The sequence below is a fragment of the Nothobranchius furzeri genome, chromosome 13 (assembly GCF_043380555.1).
Source record: "Nothobranchius furzeri strain GRZ-AD chromosome 13, NfurGRZ-RIMD1, whole genome shotgun sequence".
Lineage (NCBI taxonomy): Eukaryota > Metazoa > Chordata > Actinopteri > Cyprinodontiformes > Nothobranchiidae > Nothobranchius > Nothobranchius furzeri.
Genome location: NC_091753.1, coordinates 53,086,895 through 53,107,160, shown reverse-complemented (window position 1 = coordinate 53,107,160; position 20,266 = coordinate 53,086,895). Strand labels below are relative to the sequence as shown.

The 20,266-nt window shown below is 41.2% G+C and overlaps 1 protein-coding gene across 1 annotated transcript in view; it reads left to right on the top strand.

The window, feature by feature from the left end:
• wdr95 (WD40 repeat domain 95) overlaps window positions 1-20,266 on the top strand; it is a 33,045-nt gene that overhangs the window by 9,721 nt on the left and 3,058 nt on the right. The window contains exons 19-31 of the mRNA XM_054742463.2: window positions 760-911; window positions 1,178-1,280; window positions 1,366-1,472; window positions 1,548-1,627; window positions 1,706-1,760; window positions 1,841-1,886; window positions 2,079-2,138; window positions 12,890-13,049; window positions 13,124-13,219; window positions 13,302-13,360; window positions 18,032-18,164; window positions 18,277-18,316; window positions 19,947-20,035. Of these exons, the coding sequence (XP_054598438.2) occupies window positions 760-911; window positions 1,178-1,280; window positions 1,366-1,472; window positions 1,548-1,627; window positions 1,706-1,760; window positions 1,841-1,886; window positions 2,079-2,138; window positions 12,890-13,049; window positions 13,124-13,219; window positions 13,302-13,360; window positions 18,032-18,164; window positions 18,277-18,316; window positions 19,947-20,035 (1,180 nt within the window). The remainder of the gene's footprint in view (window positions 1-759; window positions 912-1,177; window positions 1,281-1,365; window positions 1,473-1,547; window positions 1,628-1,705; window positions 1,761-1,840; window positions 1,887-2,078; window positions 2,139-12,889; window positions 13,050-13,123; window positions 13,220-13,301; window positions 13,361-18,031; window positions 18,165-18,276; window positions 18,317-19,946; window positions 20,036-20,266) is intronic.

Sequence of the window (20,266 nt, the reverse complement as noted above, 5' to 3'; positions counted from 1 at the left end):
CTGAACCAGCATTAAAACACACTGGTAACCAACTACGCTGGTTTGTGCTGGTTTTTCCAAGCAGGGGAGCGCTCACGTTCCAGGATGTACTGGGAATATCTGGACTATAACAGATACCAGATAGATCCACAGCTTGTGGTGCTTGTTCTCCTCCCGTCCGCAAACCTAAGCACCACGCCCTGCCCACATTTCGCTTCATTCCTCGTTTGTCTGCACACACACACACACACACACACACACACACACACACACACACACACACACACACACACACACACACACACACACACACACACACACACACAAAATAATTTCTAGCCTTAGGCAGCTATTCAGAGCCCTTGGGGTAACCAGCCAATCAGCACACAGCTCCGTTGGCATTTATGTCCTGGCCAGGTGGGCGGAGCTAACCAGTTTTTCCCTTGTAGGACTTTATTATGGGGCAGTATTTGGCCAGTTATCAGAGCTCCTGGGCTATTTTGAGCCCCAACAAAGTTCCACATGATTTATAGAATAGAATAGAATAAACTTTATTGATCCCACAGTTTCCAACTGTAAAAAATATTGTTCTAGAACCCCTTTAAAGTATTTTTTTACTGATTAAAATACAGACATTATTAACAAATACCACAGCCGTGATTGTGCATTTGAGTTCATATTTATGATTAAAATGGAGCAGCAGCAGTGGTCTTGCTAAGTTTTCATTAGTAAACATTGTGCATAGTCTTTTATTAGTCCTTGTACACTTTTTTTCTTCAGATTTGGCACATCGAGGACCAGTGTTGTCTCTTCACAGCAGAACCCAAAGCCAGCGGGATTCATGAAGCTGTTTCTGCAGCCTCGTATTCCCCCGCTTTCAAACACCTATATATTGCAGCAGACTGTATGGCTCTGCTCATCCTCAAGTCCAGGTTGGCTGTCTTAGCTTGGTGCCATCTTCTTTTCTTTTGTGCCTTGAAGATGTTTTGAGAAGTTTCCTCAAGTGAACTATAGTTTAAGGATGGATTGTGAAAATGGAACAAAAACATCACAGATGAAGATTTTAAATGTTTCCTGGTGGGAGGATTTGGCATTTACTTTCTAAAAACATTCCTGGATGATTTAAAGGTTTTACGTGTTTCACAGCCCTCTAATATTAATAAAACTTTTAGTGGTGGTGTTTTGTTTCCTCTGTCAGACCGCAGTTTCACAGTCGCATGCATGTGTCTCATCAACACCCTGTGGTGTGCTGTGGCTGCTCTGAGGAGCTGCGCCAAGTTGTGAGCTGCAGTCAGGGTTCTGTGAGTAAACAAACGTTTAAAATCATGCAGGAGATCCCAACAATGCAAAACATTGAAGACAATTGTGTATTAAAACTGGTTTTAGGTGGCGAAAGTTTGGGATTTGGACACCGGACGTCAGATGTTTGAGTTTGGTTGCACAGATGATCTGAACTCTATCACATGCATGACCTTTGACTCCACAGGGAGGAGGTACAGTTCATTAAGCGTCTACAAACGTCATGAAGTTAATGCATATTACTTGATATTATGTCTATGTGTTTATAGGCTCATCACAGGTGGGAGAGATGGATGCTTGAAAATATGGAACTTTAACAACGGCCAATGCTTGAAAACATTAAAAAAGGGTATTTGACGTTCCTACCTCCGCCTAGAAATGAGAAATAAACATGTTTGTTGATAAAAAGGCTTCTCTACTCTTTCAGAAGATAAAGGCCAGGAGCTGTGGGACTGCACCTTTCTGGAAGTTCAGACTAATTTGTGAGTAATGATGTGATTTTTAGTCACTGTTTAATATTAATCAGAATCCATCCTGAAAATCACGTTATTTATTTTTGAAGTTATGTGATTGCTGTCGGGAGAGACCGGAAGATTCATATTTACTCAGTAAGTACAAAACTATACAGGTATATTTACTCCAAACTTATAGCATCTCTGCTTTAGATCAGGTTTTTGTGAAAAGGACTAAAGAAAAATGGGCACATTTTCTCACGCTTATCTATTTATTTATGTCCTCAAGTTTAATTTTTATTTAAAATATATTATTAACAGGAAATAAAACATGTAAATATTTTCTAGGACATTCCCCAGGAGTCTCATCACACCCAGCGGTCACTGCCCTCATGGAAATATGATCTGGTATGGAATGGTGCTCAAATGTGCGTGTGCATGTGTGTGTGAAAGCAAAACGGTTGTGTTTTAGCGTGTGTGTGTTTGCTATACGGTTGGTGTGTGTTTTATTGTTGCACACTACCTTATTCCTCTCAGGAGTTGCAGACCATCTCATATTTTCACATGTGCAGCAGGAGAGAAGGGCGATATTCTGTCTGTCTTGCCTCTGCCACTTTCTTCACCTAAAAGGATTTGAATGAAGACAAAGCTTCTGGGCTCAGCCTTGCGCATGCTCATATGTAACAAACACACAGTGGGCACAGAATATGAACCTTGTTTTAAAAACATGAATATTTGTTTAGGGACATACTCGAGAATATAGAGAACTTTTTATGAGCTCTGGTGTTTAATTTTGGATTAAATACAATTAATTTTATTCTTCCTCCTTGAATTTCACCACGGTTTTCTAACGTTTCATGATTTTATTCATCAAGTTTAATAGTAGATTAAAAGAAAATAATGGATGTATAGAATCTTGGTCAAATATTAAAGGTGCAATGTGTAATAATTACTGTAAAGGCGTCAAAAATCTGTCTAATATCGCTATCATCTTGGAAGGAAGGTTAAACTGAAACAGATTTCATTCTCAGCTGGCTGAGGGGTTGTCAGTTGTTTGCATTTAGAATATTGGAACGTAGCTACACTCTGAGCGTTTGTTGAATCTGCAGCGAGCTAACATTGCAGTGCCCACATTAGTAATTCGACACCAGCAGGAAAAATAGTTGTTAATCAAAGCCAGTAAACTGGAACAACACAGAAATTATTTCTTATATCCCTACAAAGCCACGCCATCTTCTAGTTTTCTCTAATATTGGGTGAAGCAGGCTATAGAGGCTAACGCTGGGCTAACATTTCTAATGGTGAGAAGTTCATAGTCAGCTCTAAAAACCTCTCAAGCTACTTTTTAAATGACCAACTACTCAATATTACAATGAAATGTGTGTGTGAATTGAATAATGAGCCATTCGTGGCATTTTACTTCCTTTAATGTATCGTTCAGAAATATAACAGAAAGCTAACAGCAAGGTTTTTTTAAATATTTTTTTATTTTTTATTTTTATTTTTTTAATAAACCTTTATTAACAAAAATAGAATATACAATGTGGCAATGAGGTTACAAGCTCACAGTTGACAATGTATAAGAAAAGTGAAATGTGAACAAAAATGAAAACAAAGTGCCAGGGGATATAAAAAAAATGTGGATGTACAGAAAAATACCGATTAAAGTAGCTTATATCTAGAGAGAACATCAACACAGAAATGGTAATAAATCATCATCAGATTCTCTTAAAGGGACTTTACGGAGTTTTGAATTTTTATGCTCGCGATTGCCCCCTTAGGCCAAAAGTGTAACGACAGCTTCAATAGTAGGCTCGTGCACGAGGCACGCATGCTGTACGTGCACACTCCTTAACGAAAATAACAGCTGAGACAGTCAGCTCCGTGTGTGTGTGTGTGTGTGTGTGTGTGTGTGTGTGTGTGTGTGTGTGTGTGTGTGTGTGTGTGTGTGTGTGTGTGTGTGTGGCCCGGAGGACAGAGGACAGGAGAACGTGCAGCTAATTAATTAAATAATTTGGTTCTGTACATTTCTCTTCAGCACAGCCGACAAAGGTTTAAGATGGGTCAGTCCTCCTGCATGCTCTTGAAAAGTTGTTCCAAAATGAAAGTTGAACCCACATCTTTTTTATCTGTGAATTCGATGCCGTTCGGCGAGTCACAAATAAAAATTTGGGCATCTTACTGTAAAAAAATATACCATTAAAAAAGAAACTCTAAATAAACTATGTTCGCATCCAGAATCAAACCTAGGTCTCCTGCTTAAAAGTCCGACGTCTTACTAGGCGAGCTAACATGCCAGTGGCATCACTTGTATCTGTACCAGTTAAGAACGGTTCAGAGGGCTATGCCTGAGCGTGAACGCGCATGAAGCAACCTGCTAGACCCAAGCAGCTCTCTTTTTCTGTGATTTTACAGAAAAACAGGCAATCACAGTAAAAATGCCAGGGCTCATTCTACAGGACCAGGGCATTGCAGGAGAATGTATGAAGAAGACATTTATTATTTCTATACGTGTTTTGGCTGTCAAACTTCCATAATGCCCCTTTAAAGTAGGTACACAGTTGAGCAGTCTTTACAGCCTTCTGGTTTTGTGAGAACCGGATAGAGCCCATATAATGTTTGACCTCCACCAAGAAACAATTAAAGTTGGGTTTGCTTTTAAGAAATTCATATTTATGGATATGAAATTTGGCCGAAATAAATAACAGATTAATAAATAATTTAATAGAGTTATTAAATATATTCTGGTGAAGGCTAAACAAAACCTGCTTCCAACTACTGTTAAAATTGACAGAGAATTTACAGCAGATGAAGTCACAGAAAGACCGCCAAACCCGTTTGGAATGAGGGCACAGCCAAAAAAGATGAGTTGTTGTTTCTGGAAGATCTTCACAAAATGTACAAGATGTATCCAGGTCTGATTTACATTTTTTTAAAATAACATTTAGAGGGGTAGAATCTATGTAGTGGTTTAAAGGAAGTTTCTTTACCCTTGTTAGTGATCAAAAATTGATCGGGTAGAAGCCAAACCTTCTTCCATTCCTCACTTCTGCTTCTGGTCGGCAACATGGTGGCGCCTGTGCTTGACTTAGCCGCAGTCACCGGCCACTTTTTCAAACTTTTCTCCACTAACCTCCTCTTTTCCACCTTGCTCCTGTCTGCGATCTTCTTCAGTAGTGTCCCCGCTACCATCTCCTATGATCGCCAGACTGTTTTGTCCTTACGTTCGTTCACCATTGCCCAAGATGCACCGAGGACGTACCATCCTGTTTGTTTACCTAAGCGGCGTACCAGCCCGGAAGCAATCGACGATCCAGAGCTGCGCACCTCTAGTGATGTTTGTCCGGTCCCGTGAAAACGTCGGAGGAAAAGAGGTAAACGAGCAGGAATCCTCATTCCTCAGTGGTTTCTCCTCCTGTTCCCTCCATAAGTGGTTTTTATAAACACCGTGGATCTAACCCTGCTAATTTATGTCCACTAACTCCAGCTGTTTCTGTAGTTTCTGATTCCTCCTCACTCAGCATGGCTCTATTAAATAACCGCTCTGTTAACAATAAGTCCTTCCTGCTCAATGATCTAATTCTGTCTAAAAACCTGCATTTTCTGTTTCTGACTGAAGTTTGGCAGCAAACATCTGATTATTCTGGTCTGACTGAACTCTGCCCGAGTGGTTATTCTTTTCTTAGCCAGCCTCGGGGTTCTGGTCGTGGTGGAGGCCTAGCTGTTGTTTTCAGAGACCATCTTCCATGTAGCTCTACAACCTCTGGTCACTTTGCTTCCTTTGAACTGCAGCTGATTAAAGTCGGGCGTAAGGACCCGTTCTACTGTGCTGTGCTCTATCGTCCACCTGGTCCAAACAGTTGTTTCCTTCAGGAGTTTAGTGACTTTCTATCCTCCACTGTGAAGCTGTCCAGACTGGTGATTGTTGGTGACTTTAACATCCACGTTGATGATCCCTCCTATCTCTTTGCCATGAATTTCTCCAGCCTTATTGTAGCTCTCTTCACGACAACACAGACGCAGGTCGGTTCTTTGAAACGGGCGTTTATTCCTTGGGCTCCTTGGCTTCACCGTTACACCAAAACACAGTGAGAACTGATCACGAGTGAACAATACAGACCAATTAGCAACTTTACAGTACACATTAAGTCCAAACATGAATAAAACATTTCTCAAATGACAAATACCTCGTTGGCTGCTTGTCCTGAAAAGAGGTCCTTAAGTCCTTGTGTTGCCCTTTCCTTTAGTAAACCTTTAGCTTAAAATCGCTTCATGAGAGACATCTGCTCCCTCACAGTCCATGAAAAGGTCTCGTGCACGCTCGTTAAGGGTATTGTCACGAGACACTAGCTCTTACACGTTACATATGTACATAAAAAAACATTTCAACACAAATATATATTCATGAAATTATGTAGCTTATTATAATCACTCACCTACATCATTAAATTTACACAGAACATTTTAACAGCATTTACACCTATGGACACCTTCGGCTTTACCCAGCATGTTTCTGGCCCCACACACACCAGGGGGCACACTCTAGACCTTGTTTTCACCCTGAGTCTAAATGCTGACAGTGTTTGTCCCGAGAACGTTTATATTTCAGATCACCATTGCATTTTCTTTAACTTGTCAGTTTCTGCGTCCCCACCTCCTGCTCGCCGTATGGTTAGTTCTCGTTTTCTTAATGAGAGCACAGCTAGCAATTTTTCTGCTGCTTTTGATCCACCCTGTTCTTCTGATAACGACCCAGATTCCTTAACTTCTCAGTTTAACGAGCACTGCCTCTCCATTTTGGACAATATCTGTCCTGTCAGAACCAGATCAGTTCCTGCAGTGAACCCTACTCCCTGGTTTAATGACAGCCTTCGCAGCCTGAAGCGCCAATGCAGAAAAATTGAGCGTTTGTGGAAGAAAACCCATCTCCATGTCCATCTGCTGCACCTAAAGGATCTTCGGTCATCCTTTAACTCTGCAGTCAGAGACGCTAGGGTTTCCTATTCCTCCAACCTGGTGTCCCAGAGCAAAGGGAACCCCAAGGTGCTGTTTAACACCATCAGCAGCATTGTGTCTCCTGCCTCTCCTACAGCCTCCATCCACTCTGTTGCAGACTGTGAGAACTTTCTGTCTTTCTTTGTGGACAAAGTCAATAAGGTTAGATCCAGCATCTCTCCTTCAGCCTTATCGCCGCCTCTCTCGACTCCAACCAGGCCCATCATCCTAGATAGCTTTGCTCCTGTTTCTTTGCCTGAGTTAACCAAACTAGTTAACTCTATGAAGACCTCTGCATGCCCCCTCCACATCTTACCCTCATCTTTGTTTAAAAGTGCTCTTCAGTCCATCGGTCCCAGCGTGCTCTCTATAATTAATGCTTCTCTGGTTTCTGGTCAGGTCCCTGCTTACTTTAAGAACGCTGTAATCCACCCGCTTCTTAAAAAACCGAGTCTCGACCCCTCTCTCTATAGCAGCTTCACACCCATCTCTAAACTTCCGTTCATCTCCAAGATCTTGGAAAAGGTTGTGGCTAAACAACTCACAGCTGCTCTTGATGAACATAACATCTATGATAGCTTCCAGTCAGGTTTTCGTAGAGCTCATTCTACTGAAACAGCTCTTCTTAGGGTCTCTAATGACCTTCTGACTCACAGTGATGCAGCACACACACACACACACACACACACACACACACACACACACACACACACACACACACACACACACACACACACACACACACACACACACACACACACACACACACACACACCATTGCAAGAGCCGTAACTAGAGCTCAGTCAGTTTGTGTAATTTCGTCCAACGGTTTACGTAAAAACTAACACTTTTATATATGTGTTTGAAGCCATTTTGCAGTGGAATGCTGGCAACAAAGCTCTGCCTGATCAACACTATAAACCAGGGGTGTCAAACTCACTTTAGCTCAGGGGCCACATTGAGGGAAATCTAGTCCCAAGTGGGCCAGACCAGTAAATTAAAAACAACTTCAGATTGTTTCCTTTGTTTTAATACAATCAATATAAAACAAAGCTGGAGCCTGAGGACAGTGTATCCAAAATAGTATAAGTACAACACCTGAAGTGTACTTGAAAATTTGAAAAAATAACAAAAAATCTATAAATAAAATAAACATTCCTTAGTGATTCAAAGAGCTTACAGATAACATGGCTAGATCAGTTTTATGCAGCACTTAAAGTATATTTGACTCATTTTACTTTACATCTTTTAGCTTCCACCAGCACATCAATATCAGAAGTTACATCCTGAGTGGCGGCCATCTTCAGGATGTGATTCAAGTTCTTGTGTGAGCCTTGAGTGCAGCTTTGTTTTATTTATACTCATTACAGAGAAAACTTGCTCACAAAGATACATTTATTTTCACTCTACATTGTAAAGTATGAAAATAAAGTTTACACAACCATCTCGCGGGCCGGACTTAACCCGCTTGCGGGCCGGATCCGGCCCGCGGGCCTCATATTTGACACCCCTGCTATAAACGATAAATGATCCGCACTTGTATAGCGCCTCTCAGAGTAAGGACTCCAAAGCCCTTTACACTACAGTGTATTATTCATCCATTCACACACATTCACACACTGATGATGATGAGCTACAATGTAGCCACAGCTGCCCTGGGGCACACTGACAGAGGTGCCCCACTATTTAATTCAGTCATTTGTTATTCTCCCAATCAATTACTAACCAAAACCTCATGCTTTATGCAAAACATTAAATGATTTTCAGCATACCGATCTTTACAGAAAACATAAAAACCCTAAAAAACAGCACATAAAATATATTTGAAAAACAATATTCATTTATCACAGAGCAGTTGTTCCCAAACGTTTCAGCCTGACCAACAGATGTTACTTCGTATTTTTATGTTATTTTGAAATTTTCATTATATTTTGAAAGTTTTTTTATATATATAAATATATAAATCTCTTTTTAAATTTTATATTTTACTATTTTTATGATTATGTGGCACACTTTGACTTCCATATATAACGCATCGGCATCTGTCCCTTTTTTACGGCTTTTGTTTTTATATTGTCGCTACGTCTGCCACATTAGCGGTGTTTTTTACCACCATTTCTACATCCATCACGTCCCAAAGAAGGTTAAACCAACATCAAACCCAACGTTTGGAGCTTGTAAACTCCACACACCTCTCGTGCAGCACCAGCTGTCTGATGCTGCAGCAGCGTCAATCGTCCCGGCTGGATGAGTGAATTTCTTCATCAGAGTCAGCTATCCCCATCTAGATTACCCGCACTTGACTCCAGAAGTTAGCCAGTTGCAGATCTGATGATTGAAACAGGAAAACCAAGAAAAAATTACATATTTCATTCAGTTTGGTCCTTATTTTAAATATCACAGTTGTGTTTATCTCCCCGAAGACTAAATACAACCCAGTTATCGAAACAAATCTGATTTCTTTAACAGATTAATAAAAATCCAATTTAACTCCGGTGCAAATTTGGCTTTAAAGAGTCATTTCTTTTATTTGTTTCAAGTTCTATGATCATTCTCCAGAAGTAAAACAAAGCGCACAGCGGTTTCTTTATCAGCTGTTTTTTGTGTAATTTGTTCTATTACCTGTGACTGCAGGACACAGTCCTCTCTGGATGAGCCACGGGAGGGAATACCGATTCTCTTCCTATGATTCATTGGAAGAGGTGACTTTCAGAGAGCTGAAATCTCTTTCATCACGGCTGGCGGTTACATTTACCCCCTAAGACAGCCATTATCAGCACAGAAAGATTGCATTACTGTAGCCAAGAAGAAAAGTGACCCTTTGATTATGTACAGAGGGATCGCTTGAAATTGTTTTTCATTACTGGCTTGCAGGAGAAAGATCAATGGTTTGTTTTATATGCATCACTCTCCTTCCCTTTAGCTAGGGAGCTTCAGCTCCACTGTCAGTTTTTCTGTTCCTCCAGATGGTCAGTTGTGTGTTGCAGCTCATAAAAATTTCAAAAACATGACCCAGCAGAGCTAAATATTCCACTTGGCAATGCTGTATAATATAACACCTCCACCTTCCATCTGCTTCCCCTAATTTGGCTTGTGAGTGGCTCCATGTGAGGATCACTCAGAGCAAACACACACAAGTTGAGTACAGAGAAAAATAATCCCTGTTACAATAGCAGGAGGAATATTTCATTGGTGGTTTGATATCAAATAAGGTGATAATGCACTTGGATGGCATTTATTAGGCTGAGTGAAAACACATTAATAAACGGCTTCAAATTAATTTGAATATTTTTCTATTCTTCCCACTTTGATTCGTCTTTGCCAGACACTGACCTTTGAAAAAGTCTCTTGAAACTCCTCGATAATTCCAAAAAGAAAAAAAAGTTTAAGAAAATGTTTTTTTTACTGGAAGTACTTGCTGAGGTGTGTAAAATGATGATAAGAAGACTTCATTTATGGATATTTCTGTGTGAAAAATATAGAGAATGTGTGGTTTATACCATTAATCTCTAGAAATATCCATTGAAATGTGTTCAAAAATTAATTAAACAATGCCCAGTTGTTGAAAAATATTGGCGGCTTAAGCGGGTCTAAGTCTCTGGGCGACGTCATATTAGACATGATGTTTCCTTCTACGGTAGCTTCCCAACAAACCTTGGTCTGACGCCGACGTATTGTCCACGTCCAAAAATGGTCGCGGTTGGACGGCCCGAATTTGTAAAAAAAATATGACAAAACATGTCTTAAAAATCCATTCAGATGCATTTGTACACGCCTACAGTTATATGTATAATTGTTATTTTGACAATTAGTTACGTATAGTTCAACATAGCATCCCAGCAAATATTGGTCCGACGGCAACGTGGTGTCCACAGCCAAAAATGGTCGCGTAGGACGGTCCAAATTTTAAAATATTTTTAAAATAACATTTCCTAAAAATCCACTCAGATTTGTAGTTACATGTATAATTGTTACGTGTAATTCATGTCCAAAAAAGACGTCGGTTCAACTTTCATTTTTGAACTATCTTTCAACCATGACGGGACGTGTCGGCCCGACGTCTTTTCAACGTTGATTAAACGTCCGAATGTTTGCTGGGTTGTGAGGACAAAATTAATTTACTGATCTGTAACAAACAGTTACAAAACTTTCACCTTTCATAACGTTGTTGTTCTACACATCATCTTCACTTGTTGCCAGTGATGAAAGGGAGTCGGATGTGCTTGTTATTTTGCTGGAATCTCTCAAGAGATTTTTGACCCTAATGGCGATCCGTTGGTAAGGTCTTACCATGGACGCAGTTTTGATTTTTGGGGGGGGGGTCTTTACAGTAAGTATACAAAAAATATTTAATATGTACTGGGAAACAGGCTTCAGCACATGCGGTTGTTTTCTGCTTGGTCCTAGTGCTCAACCAGTATCTGTTTAATATAGCATAATATTGTTTTTGGACGGTAAAAAGTACAGGGGACAAAAATTTACTTTGCAGAAAACTACATCCATGGGTCTAACTCAAACACTAAAATACTGCTTCCTTTCAATTATTTAGTTACTGCCCTCTGTTGCCTACGCCAGCTGATGCCACCACACTACCCCACTTGCACCCACAGCCCTCAGTGTCTAAGTGCAGTTTAAAATTGGAAGTGGGCACCGGCACTCAGGATGAGGCTGAAAAATCCCCCTGCCAAATGCCGTTGAATGTGCTCACTCCCAAGGCCCTAAGTGTGTGTTTGCGTGGAATGTCGTTGGTGGAAGTGTTTAAGGTGCAAATAAAATTGGGGGGCAGGCTGCCACAGGAATGTGGAAATGGGGTCCATACCTGCACCCCCTGACTTGTCCACCCCCCCCCAAGGTCCTATGTGCATGACTGTGTGATGATGTGAGGAAGCAGGAGGAGAAAAATTGTGGGGATGGGGAGGAATGGCTGGCTGGACTTAAGCCCTCCAGGGAACCAGCTCCCCCACTGGCCCCAATAGACACCTCTGTTGCCAAAATGCCACCCAGGGCATGGAGACCCCAGCCCATCTTGCTAGGGCCCAAAGCTGCAGCATCACCGAGCCTCACGGAGTCCGAGGGCACCAACCCAGCCCCACCCCAGCAGAATATCTACTCCCATCCCTGCATTTGCACAACTTCCAGAATATAGGACATCCAAGTAAGGTTGGGTCCTCCCCCTCCTGGACATCCCCCTCCCCTGTGATGAAACAGCAGAAAAGCCAAGGTCTACCCGAGGCCCCTGAGCCCGGGCCAGGCACTGCCGTATGTTCCTGCCTTCTACTCGGCAGCATACATGTCAGGACCCGATTCAATGAACTCTAAATGCAAAGTTTTTTATTTGTGTCTGTTTGAATGTTTTAAATAATAACTTCATTTAAAAGCATTGCAGACAGTTTCCTGAATGGCCTCAGTTTAGAGAAATATGATGATTTTACATTTGGGTCAACCTGGCCAAGACTGGGTGGGGACAGCCTGCCTTTGCGCAGTAAAGTTGTGTTTACGCAACATGAATGTGACCACGGGTGAGGTGTGCATCGCTAAGATGGAGCAAAGAAGTCCGTGGTGTCATTCAAGGTTGCCACAAGTCAGTAAACAAATGCAGGCATGAGCGTTAATTTTGGAGAATGTGACATGAAGGAAACCGACTCCTACTCTTTCACTAAGCAGCAGTGCCGCCAATCCATGGGCGGGTGTGTATGATCGACTCAGCACCAAAGAGACCACAGGGAAGCAGGGCTAAAGAAAAATGGTTGGCTCTCCACAAACAACGCACGGATAACGCCAACGTAGATGCCATTACACCACCTTGTCCAGACCGAGCTGAACCCAGAGTACAAAGCCTAATAGAGTTTATGTTAAACAAGATTGAAAATTTCCACCGGACGCGTGAGTGGCGCGTAACATAGTTTACCCCACAACTCCAGCAGTGCGTCTCTTCCCTTCAGCAGCGTTTCAGATGCAAATCGGCAGTAAAAACATTCCAAATCCAAAACACGCCACTTCTTGGCTGGTAGGAACACACCCATCGACTATAACAGCAGCTAATTGTTGCATATATGCTTCGTGGACATTACACAACGCTTACACGTCTGGTAAAAAGCCAGGGCAACCATTAGTTCTCAGCACTGCCAAGAAAAAAGTGTACTGTGTAGTGTGTTTATTCTCAGATGAACGGTCATGAAGAGGACATTCTCTGCGTGGAAACGTGTCCCCCATCTCTCCTCGCAACCAGCAGCTACGACGGAGAGATTATTGTGTGGAACGTTGTTTCTGGTTGCGAACAGTGTCGCTGTGCTGGTCCTCTTGAAGCTGAAGAGCAGAAAACAGGTAAGTTTAAACTTTCCAAGCAACAACATCTTTTTGAATGAGGGGAATCTTCATGTTTCCGTTTTTAAATGTAGGACTGAATACAAGTGTTCCAAGCATAATTTTCCTGAAAAACCTCAAACTTCAGGAGCATTCTTTAACTACAGCTCTCCTGTCATCTGGGGTCAAAGGTCAGAATTTTCATAAATTTTAACATTCCAGCATATCGGTGTATTTAATCCTTGTCTGGTTTGTGTATTCTATCTCCTAAAGGAAGAGTAAACCTCTGGAACGTTCTGGCAGGAGGAAAACTCATGAGCAGCTTCGAAGTGGTGAGATACTCTCTGTTTTTCCTTCTTTTTTTCCCATTGTTCCCGTTTGGTTCTACTGGAAAAGTCTCTTGGAAAATGCGGATTAAAGAGCAATTTAATGTATTTTGTGTCCCACTGCTCAGTATTTTTATTTATGTTTTTGCAAGTAATTAATGCAAGTCCCATTTGTTTGGGGGATGTAGAAGAAGTCACAAGCATACAAGGATAAAGCTTATTTAAACCATTTCATTTCATTTACTGATAATTTGCATGAGGACAAATGATCCATAATAATAAATTCTGTTGCATTAAAACCTTTTATAGCCTATAACTAGGGATGAGCGAGTACACCACTATCTGTATCTGTTCAACCATCTAAATTATCTGTAACTGTATCTGTACTTGGAGTGGGCGTGGCCTAACCCGGAAGTGGGTGTGGTTTACAACAATACGTTATTTTAAGTCTGATCAGAAGTTGATATGTGTATTGTTTATTTGAAAACTATTTACAGAGCAGCCTCAGAGCTGAGATTAAATGTTTTTGATCAGAATAGTAAAGGAACTATTACAGAACAAGTTTTTCAATAAAATCAGAACATTAACATTTAAGTGCATGAATTAAGAGAGAGAGAAGAAAAGATCTTTTCTATAGCGCCTCTCAAGATAAAAATCACAGGGCGCTTCACAAAAACAAAACATGTAAAATAGAAAAAATAATTTAGAAAATGATTCAAATATATTTAAAATGAGCATAAAATAGACATTTGTGATTAAAAAATGTTAAGAAAGAGAGAGAGTGAATAGGAAAGAGGGAGTGGATTCTGAGGAAGAGGAGAGAGAGGAAAAAAACCCCGACCAGAGCGGAGACAGTGAGTGACGCAGCACGAGCCGTTTTCAGCTCTGTCTTGTCAAATGCACCATGTATGTTACGAAAAAAGTTACTTTAAATAACTTTAAAGTAACTTTAAAAAGAAGCAAACTGAAGAAAACATAGGGAGTACTGAAGAAACGTGAACAGTGCAAGCACAGAGAAATCCGTTACTGTCTGTGTGCGTGTGTCCGGACGCGGACTGAGCTGTGAGCTCCCACTGCAGTTTTGTGTGTAGGGAGGGGCGGGCGCTCTATTTGACTGGCCAATCACAGAACAGGAAGACAGTCAGTTACCCAATGAGGATTTTCCTTCAGCACGATTACGGATATTTACGTTTTACTCGTTTCATGCTCGTACTTGTCAAAAATGCTTTATCCATACCGGTGTCGGTACAGGATCTGCTCGGCTGCAAGATCGGCTCGGGGTCCTTCGACTGCTGATGACGTCAAGTAGTTGATTGGCTGAACATGAACTTTACGTAATCACGTTACGTTGGTCCAGGCAAGTTTCTCTGTTGGAAAGATGGACAACTTTTACAAAGAAATCCATCATTACCTCTTTAAGCAAAGAACCAACAAGCTGGATAAAATCTGTTGCATTTTTCCAACTAAGCAACGGTTCCTTTCAGAATAAAAGCTGAACTCACTGACCCAAGGGGGGTCCATCTGACGCTGTGAACCAACTGTCGCTTTTTACCTGGGGACAATCCAAAGACTAGTCTGTCGTACTGCTGATGCTGTTTCATCGGCTCCGGTACCGAAAGAGGGGTTCAAGGACCTGGCAGTCTGGATCTGTACGGTCTCATCTCAAGGGTATGTGTAGAGCGACAAATATGGCGTCGAATGTGTTTATGAAACTCCGATCAAACTCCGATCATAGCTAAAGCAAAACATCACTTCATCACTCAGACTTGCTTCTCCGGATACGAGAGTTCTGATTACAACATCACTCACACATACACCATCCATCTCACGTCTCATTCACACCAGATCCATTCATCACTTAGAGTTGGAGTTAGTCTTGTTTAAAATTGTTTAAATTTGTTTAGAAATAAATCTTCTTAAACATTTTAAAGGTGACTCTCTCTTCTCTTGTCTCTCAGTTAATACAAGTGTTACATAATCCCTGCAATAAAAAGTTCCAATCTTCTGGTTAAAATAACCCAACGGTCCGTAAGATTGATATCATATTTACTATGGAATCTTACGTTTTACGGTTCCTTAATTAGATGTAAATTAACTCCTTTACAAAAGTCTTTCACGAACATGTTTTAAAATGTGGCATGACTCCCTCTTTTATTGCTAAAGTTTTTTGGGACATGAAAAAGATCTTAAATGATAAATAAAAGTTGTCCCAATAATCTTCTTCAAGCTGCAGCCTCACCCTGCTAACCTTTCTAAACCAAGCAGATTAACTCGTTCTGCATTGAATTCCTCTGACCATTTACTTTTGAGTAATGACCCAGGGGTCAAGTTACCCCTCTCCTCCTAAAAACAGGTAATTTCTGTTTCCCACTAATCAGTCCCAGTCAGAATCTGTTTGATAGAAAAGGTTTGAGAAAGTCTTCAAAACCTCTCTTAAATCAGACGGCAGCACCAGAAGCCTGTATGCTACATACATACCAACTTTATTTATAAAGCACATTTAAAAACAGCATGGCAGCCAACCAAAGTGCTGTACAAATACAAAGTAAAACACAACATAAAAACAAAAACACAAGCAATAATAAAAGTAAGTAAAGTAAGTAAGCAAGTAAAAGTTTATTTATAGAGCGCCTTTCACAGATATAAATCACAAAGCGCTGTACAACATGAGTAAGATCAGGGCAAATTCCTCTAACCAATAAAAACATCAGAAAAACAATAGCAGTGATAAAATAGTAAATAAAATCAGGAGTAAAAAGAAAGTGAAGGTGTGAACCCGAACAAAGCCATATTTTAGAACATTTAGGGAGGGAACGCCTGGATGAAAAGGTGAAATTTTTAGATGATTTTTAAAGACCTCTACAGTGTTAGAAAGACTGAGGTTTGAAGGTAGACTGTTCCAAAGTCTGGGTGCAATAGTCTGAAAGGCCCTGTCCACTGTGGTTTTCAGTCTGGTTCGAGGAACAGCCAGGAGGTTTTCAGATGTGGATCGAAGGTTCCGAGAGGTGGTGTGTGGGGATAAAAGCTCAGATAGGTAGCTTGGAGCCTGGTTGTTAAGGGCTCTATAGGTCAGGTCTAAAACTTTAAACTGTATTCTATATTCTACCGGGAGCCAGTGGAGGGACTGTAAACCTGGAGTGATGTGAGCTCGTCTGCTGGATTTGGTTAGGAGTCTGGCTGCTGCATTTTGGATGGCTTGAAGGCGTGACAGGGAGGTTTTGCTGAGACCAGTAAAAAGAGTGTTACAATAGTCTAAGCGTGATGACACAAAGGCATGGATGATTTTTTCCAGATCTGCAGTAGAAACCAGTTTACGGACTTTTTAAATGTTTCTCAGTTGAAAGAAACAAGAGCGGAAGATGGTTTTGACGTGTGAGTCTAAACTTAAAACCGGATCAAAAATAACTCCCAGATTTCTAATGTTGGCCTTGGCTGCTGGGCAAAAAGAGGCAATTTCTTGCTCGATTTTTGGCTGAAGTTCCGGGGGTGCAGCGATCAGGGTCTCTGTCTTGTTAGCATTGAGGACAAGAAAGTTGCTGGACAGCCAGTTACTGATCTGGGTCAGGCAGAGTGCAAGGGTGGCCAGCCTGTCCAACTGGGACCCCACATGTTAGAGAGGCAGTATCTGAAGAGAAGGTTTCGGACTTCACTGTGAATGTTCTGTTAGTGAGATAGGAAGAGAGCCAGTCTAGAGCAGAACCTGAAATCCCAGCCAGGGCCTTTAACCTGTTTAGTAGAACGTTGTGGTCTACAGTGTCAAAAGCTGCACTGAGGTCAAGCAGGACCACGACAGAGCATTTCCCTGCATCAGCAGCCATCAGGAGGTCATTATGCACCCTTACTAGAGCAGTCTCAGTTGAGTGCTGCTTCAGAAAGCCAGACTGGAAGGGGTCAGAGATCTTTGACTTAGAAAAGCAGGATCTGAGTTGGGTTTCAACAACCTTCTCAAGTACTTTGCTGATGTAAGGTAGCTTAGAAATGGCCCTAAAGTTACTGGTGGAGCTGGCGTCAAGGTTGGGTTTCTTTAAGAGAGGAGTCACTACTGCATTTTTAAAGTAAGATGGAACAGAGCCTTGGCTCAGTGAGCTGTTGATTATAGTCAACAGAGATGGACTGATAGAGGCAAAGGACCCGACTAAAACAGACAAGACAAGTACAGGTAACAATAACAGAATAAACAGCCAGCTGTTGCATCAGCGGTATGCGCAGCAGCGCGCCACGGTCTCCAGCTGAGAATGGCGGTGTTTCAAACCCTTCCAGCAGGTAGAGAGAGCTCATTCCTGGGTCGGAGCCGGCCGGCAGCAGCGCGGTATAGCCAACATAATTTGGTATATAAGTCGCAGGACCAGCCAGACTTTGAAAAAAAAGTGCGACTTATAGTCCGGAAAATACGGTACTTAGAACAAGGTAAATAGTTTTAAATGTGATCCAAATTCATATTTTCTGAAGTGCTATTAAAGAAATTGTAAGAACAGAAATAGATTTTTTAAATACATTTTGAAATGTGAGGAGTGAGCTGTAATTATGTGGGATTCTACTACATTTATCTACAGGAAAGATCATTGGTTATTGTTTGATTTTGTGAGAAGAGTTAAGCTTATTTGATTTAAATCATGTGTGTAGTTTGAGTTTGTGTGTGCACGAAACTTAAATCCTGTTTTAATTTGCTCACTTCAGTCTAAATTCCAACAAAAGATAACCAGACTAGCTCAAACCAGAGAGAGCACGCTGCTGTACGCCGCTGACCAGGTTGGTTACATCTATATTTACAACATGGAGAAGTTTGACCCCAGCCAAAGATCACCCAGAGGTTACTTTCTGATTTTCCTCTCTTGTTTGGTTTTAATTGGCCCTGCTGTGGTGTGAAAAAACACGTTGTGTATGAGTTTCCCTGATGCTCTTTTCTTCCCACTCTCACCCAGCCGAACACTTCTGGCGAGCTCACACCAACACAATTACCAGGTTTGTAATCCGTAAAGTACATTCTTATGAAACAATTCAGATGATGAAGTGGATAACTCTAATTTCCCTCTGGGATTAATAAAGTATCTTTGATTGATTGATTGAACTACGAGTTAATCGTGGACTAATATTTTTTCCTGTCCTCGGTTTTTAGCCAGTTTGGCTCTTAACATGCACCCCTCCTTAATGAAGCCGATCATTTTAGCTTGAGCAGCAGCAGAGGGCCGTTGTTCTGCAGCTGCAGAGTGTGAGAGTGTGTGGGAGGGTTTAACATGCTAACTGAGGCCTGTGGAGCCCAAATATCACTCTTGGGGTTTTTTAATTTGCAAGTTTTCTAAGCATTGCAAAGTCTGACCTCAGGCTGATGTAACGTGATGAAGGAGCCATTTCTACCCTCTAACAACTGTTTCCTTTTGACACAGTGTCAGTGTGCATGAAACAGCCTCAAGGTCATGCATTCGCTTCCAAACTGTTTACGTTCCAGCAATGAAGACAGAAGAACGAAGAATGAACTCTTTTCTTTTAATTAATCAAAGAACTCTATTTTAATAAAGCGAATCCATCAAAGTGTTAGTCAACAATAAGATGTGACCGACCTATGAAATTAAAATATTAATTACTTTATTATGATCTTAGAAATGAGAAGTACTGTGACTTTAAGGATTCCAACAGGACTCATTTCACGTAGTGTTAAAAGACATAACACATTCTTTTAACTGATCCAATCAGAATCTTACAGATCTGACGGAGGCGTGCTTCTGACGGTGTTTGGTCATTTTCATTCAACAATAAACCATAACTTCCGAGGTATAAAACTACACCACGTCTGCTCTAACGCCAGTTCAAGCGTTCCAGAGCAAGCGTTGGAGTGGCCAATCCGACCTTTAACTCTTTAACCTAAAGAACCAACGACAAGCTGAAAAATCCAGTCGCTATAACAACCAGCGGCAACAACAGCTCCTTTCAGAATAAAAGCTCCACCGACCCAGGCTGGGTCTGAACAGACACCAATAAAAGTGTCGTGTGCCGGAGGTAACTCAAGACGGGTCTGGCCGGAACCGCGGCTTCTTCTACCAGCTCGGTTTCCAGAGAGAGTCTGCTAGACCTCGGCATCCGCATTCCTGATCTACCGAGGACTTCCACAAGGCAGGTAGACGCAACATGATGGGGTCTCATGCTGTTTCTGAAACTAACCAAAGCTTAATTCAAACGAACATCTTCAGTTCCCGTCAGAACTAATCGCCTCTTCGGATTTGCTGGTTCTGATTTACATGACACATCGTCCATTCACCGTCTCATCCATTTTTAGTTACACTATACATTTAGTTTTAAAGTCAGTCTAGTTTAATTGTTAGTAATAAAATTCTTAACTTTTAAACTTGACTCTCTCTATTCTGTTGTCTCTGAGTGAATACATAACGGTTACATAATCTCTGCATTAAAAAGATCCGATCTTCTGGTTTAAATAACACTCAATCTGTAAGGTGGATTTTATATTTTCTATGGAATCCCATGCCTTATGGCTCATTAAATAAAATGTAAGAACCTCTCATTTTCCTTACAGCTGAACTAGAATCTTCTGGCTGATAACACCATTTTATCACACTTTTTGTGCTCTCTCCTGGTCTAGCCTGCAGATTGTTGACAGTGATCAAGTGGTGCTGAGTTCATCCGCAGACCACACTGTGCGCCTTTGGAGTGCACAAGGACAATACATTGGTGGGTGACTTTCTCTACACTTAAGCTTCTTATTCTAGACCATAATAGTGGTAGTTAACCCCAAAATAACCTCTTACCCTTGGGGATTCTGAGTCAGTTTATGAAGGAAACGATGCATTGTGACCTTTTGTCGACAGCTTAGGAAACAATTAGAATTTAAAACAAACTAAAGGTCAACTAAGGAGAAAAATATAAATAACCTTATCTGAGTTTGTTCCATTAAAGAAAAAT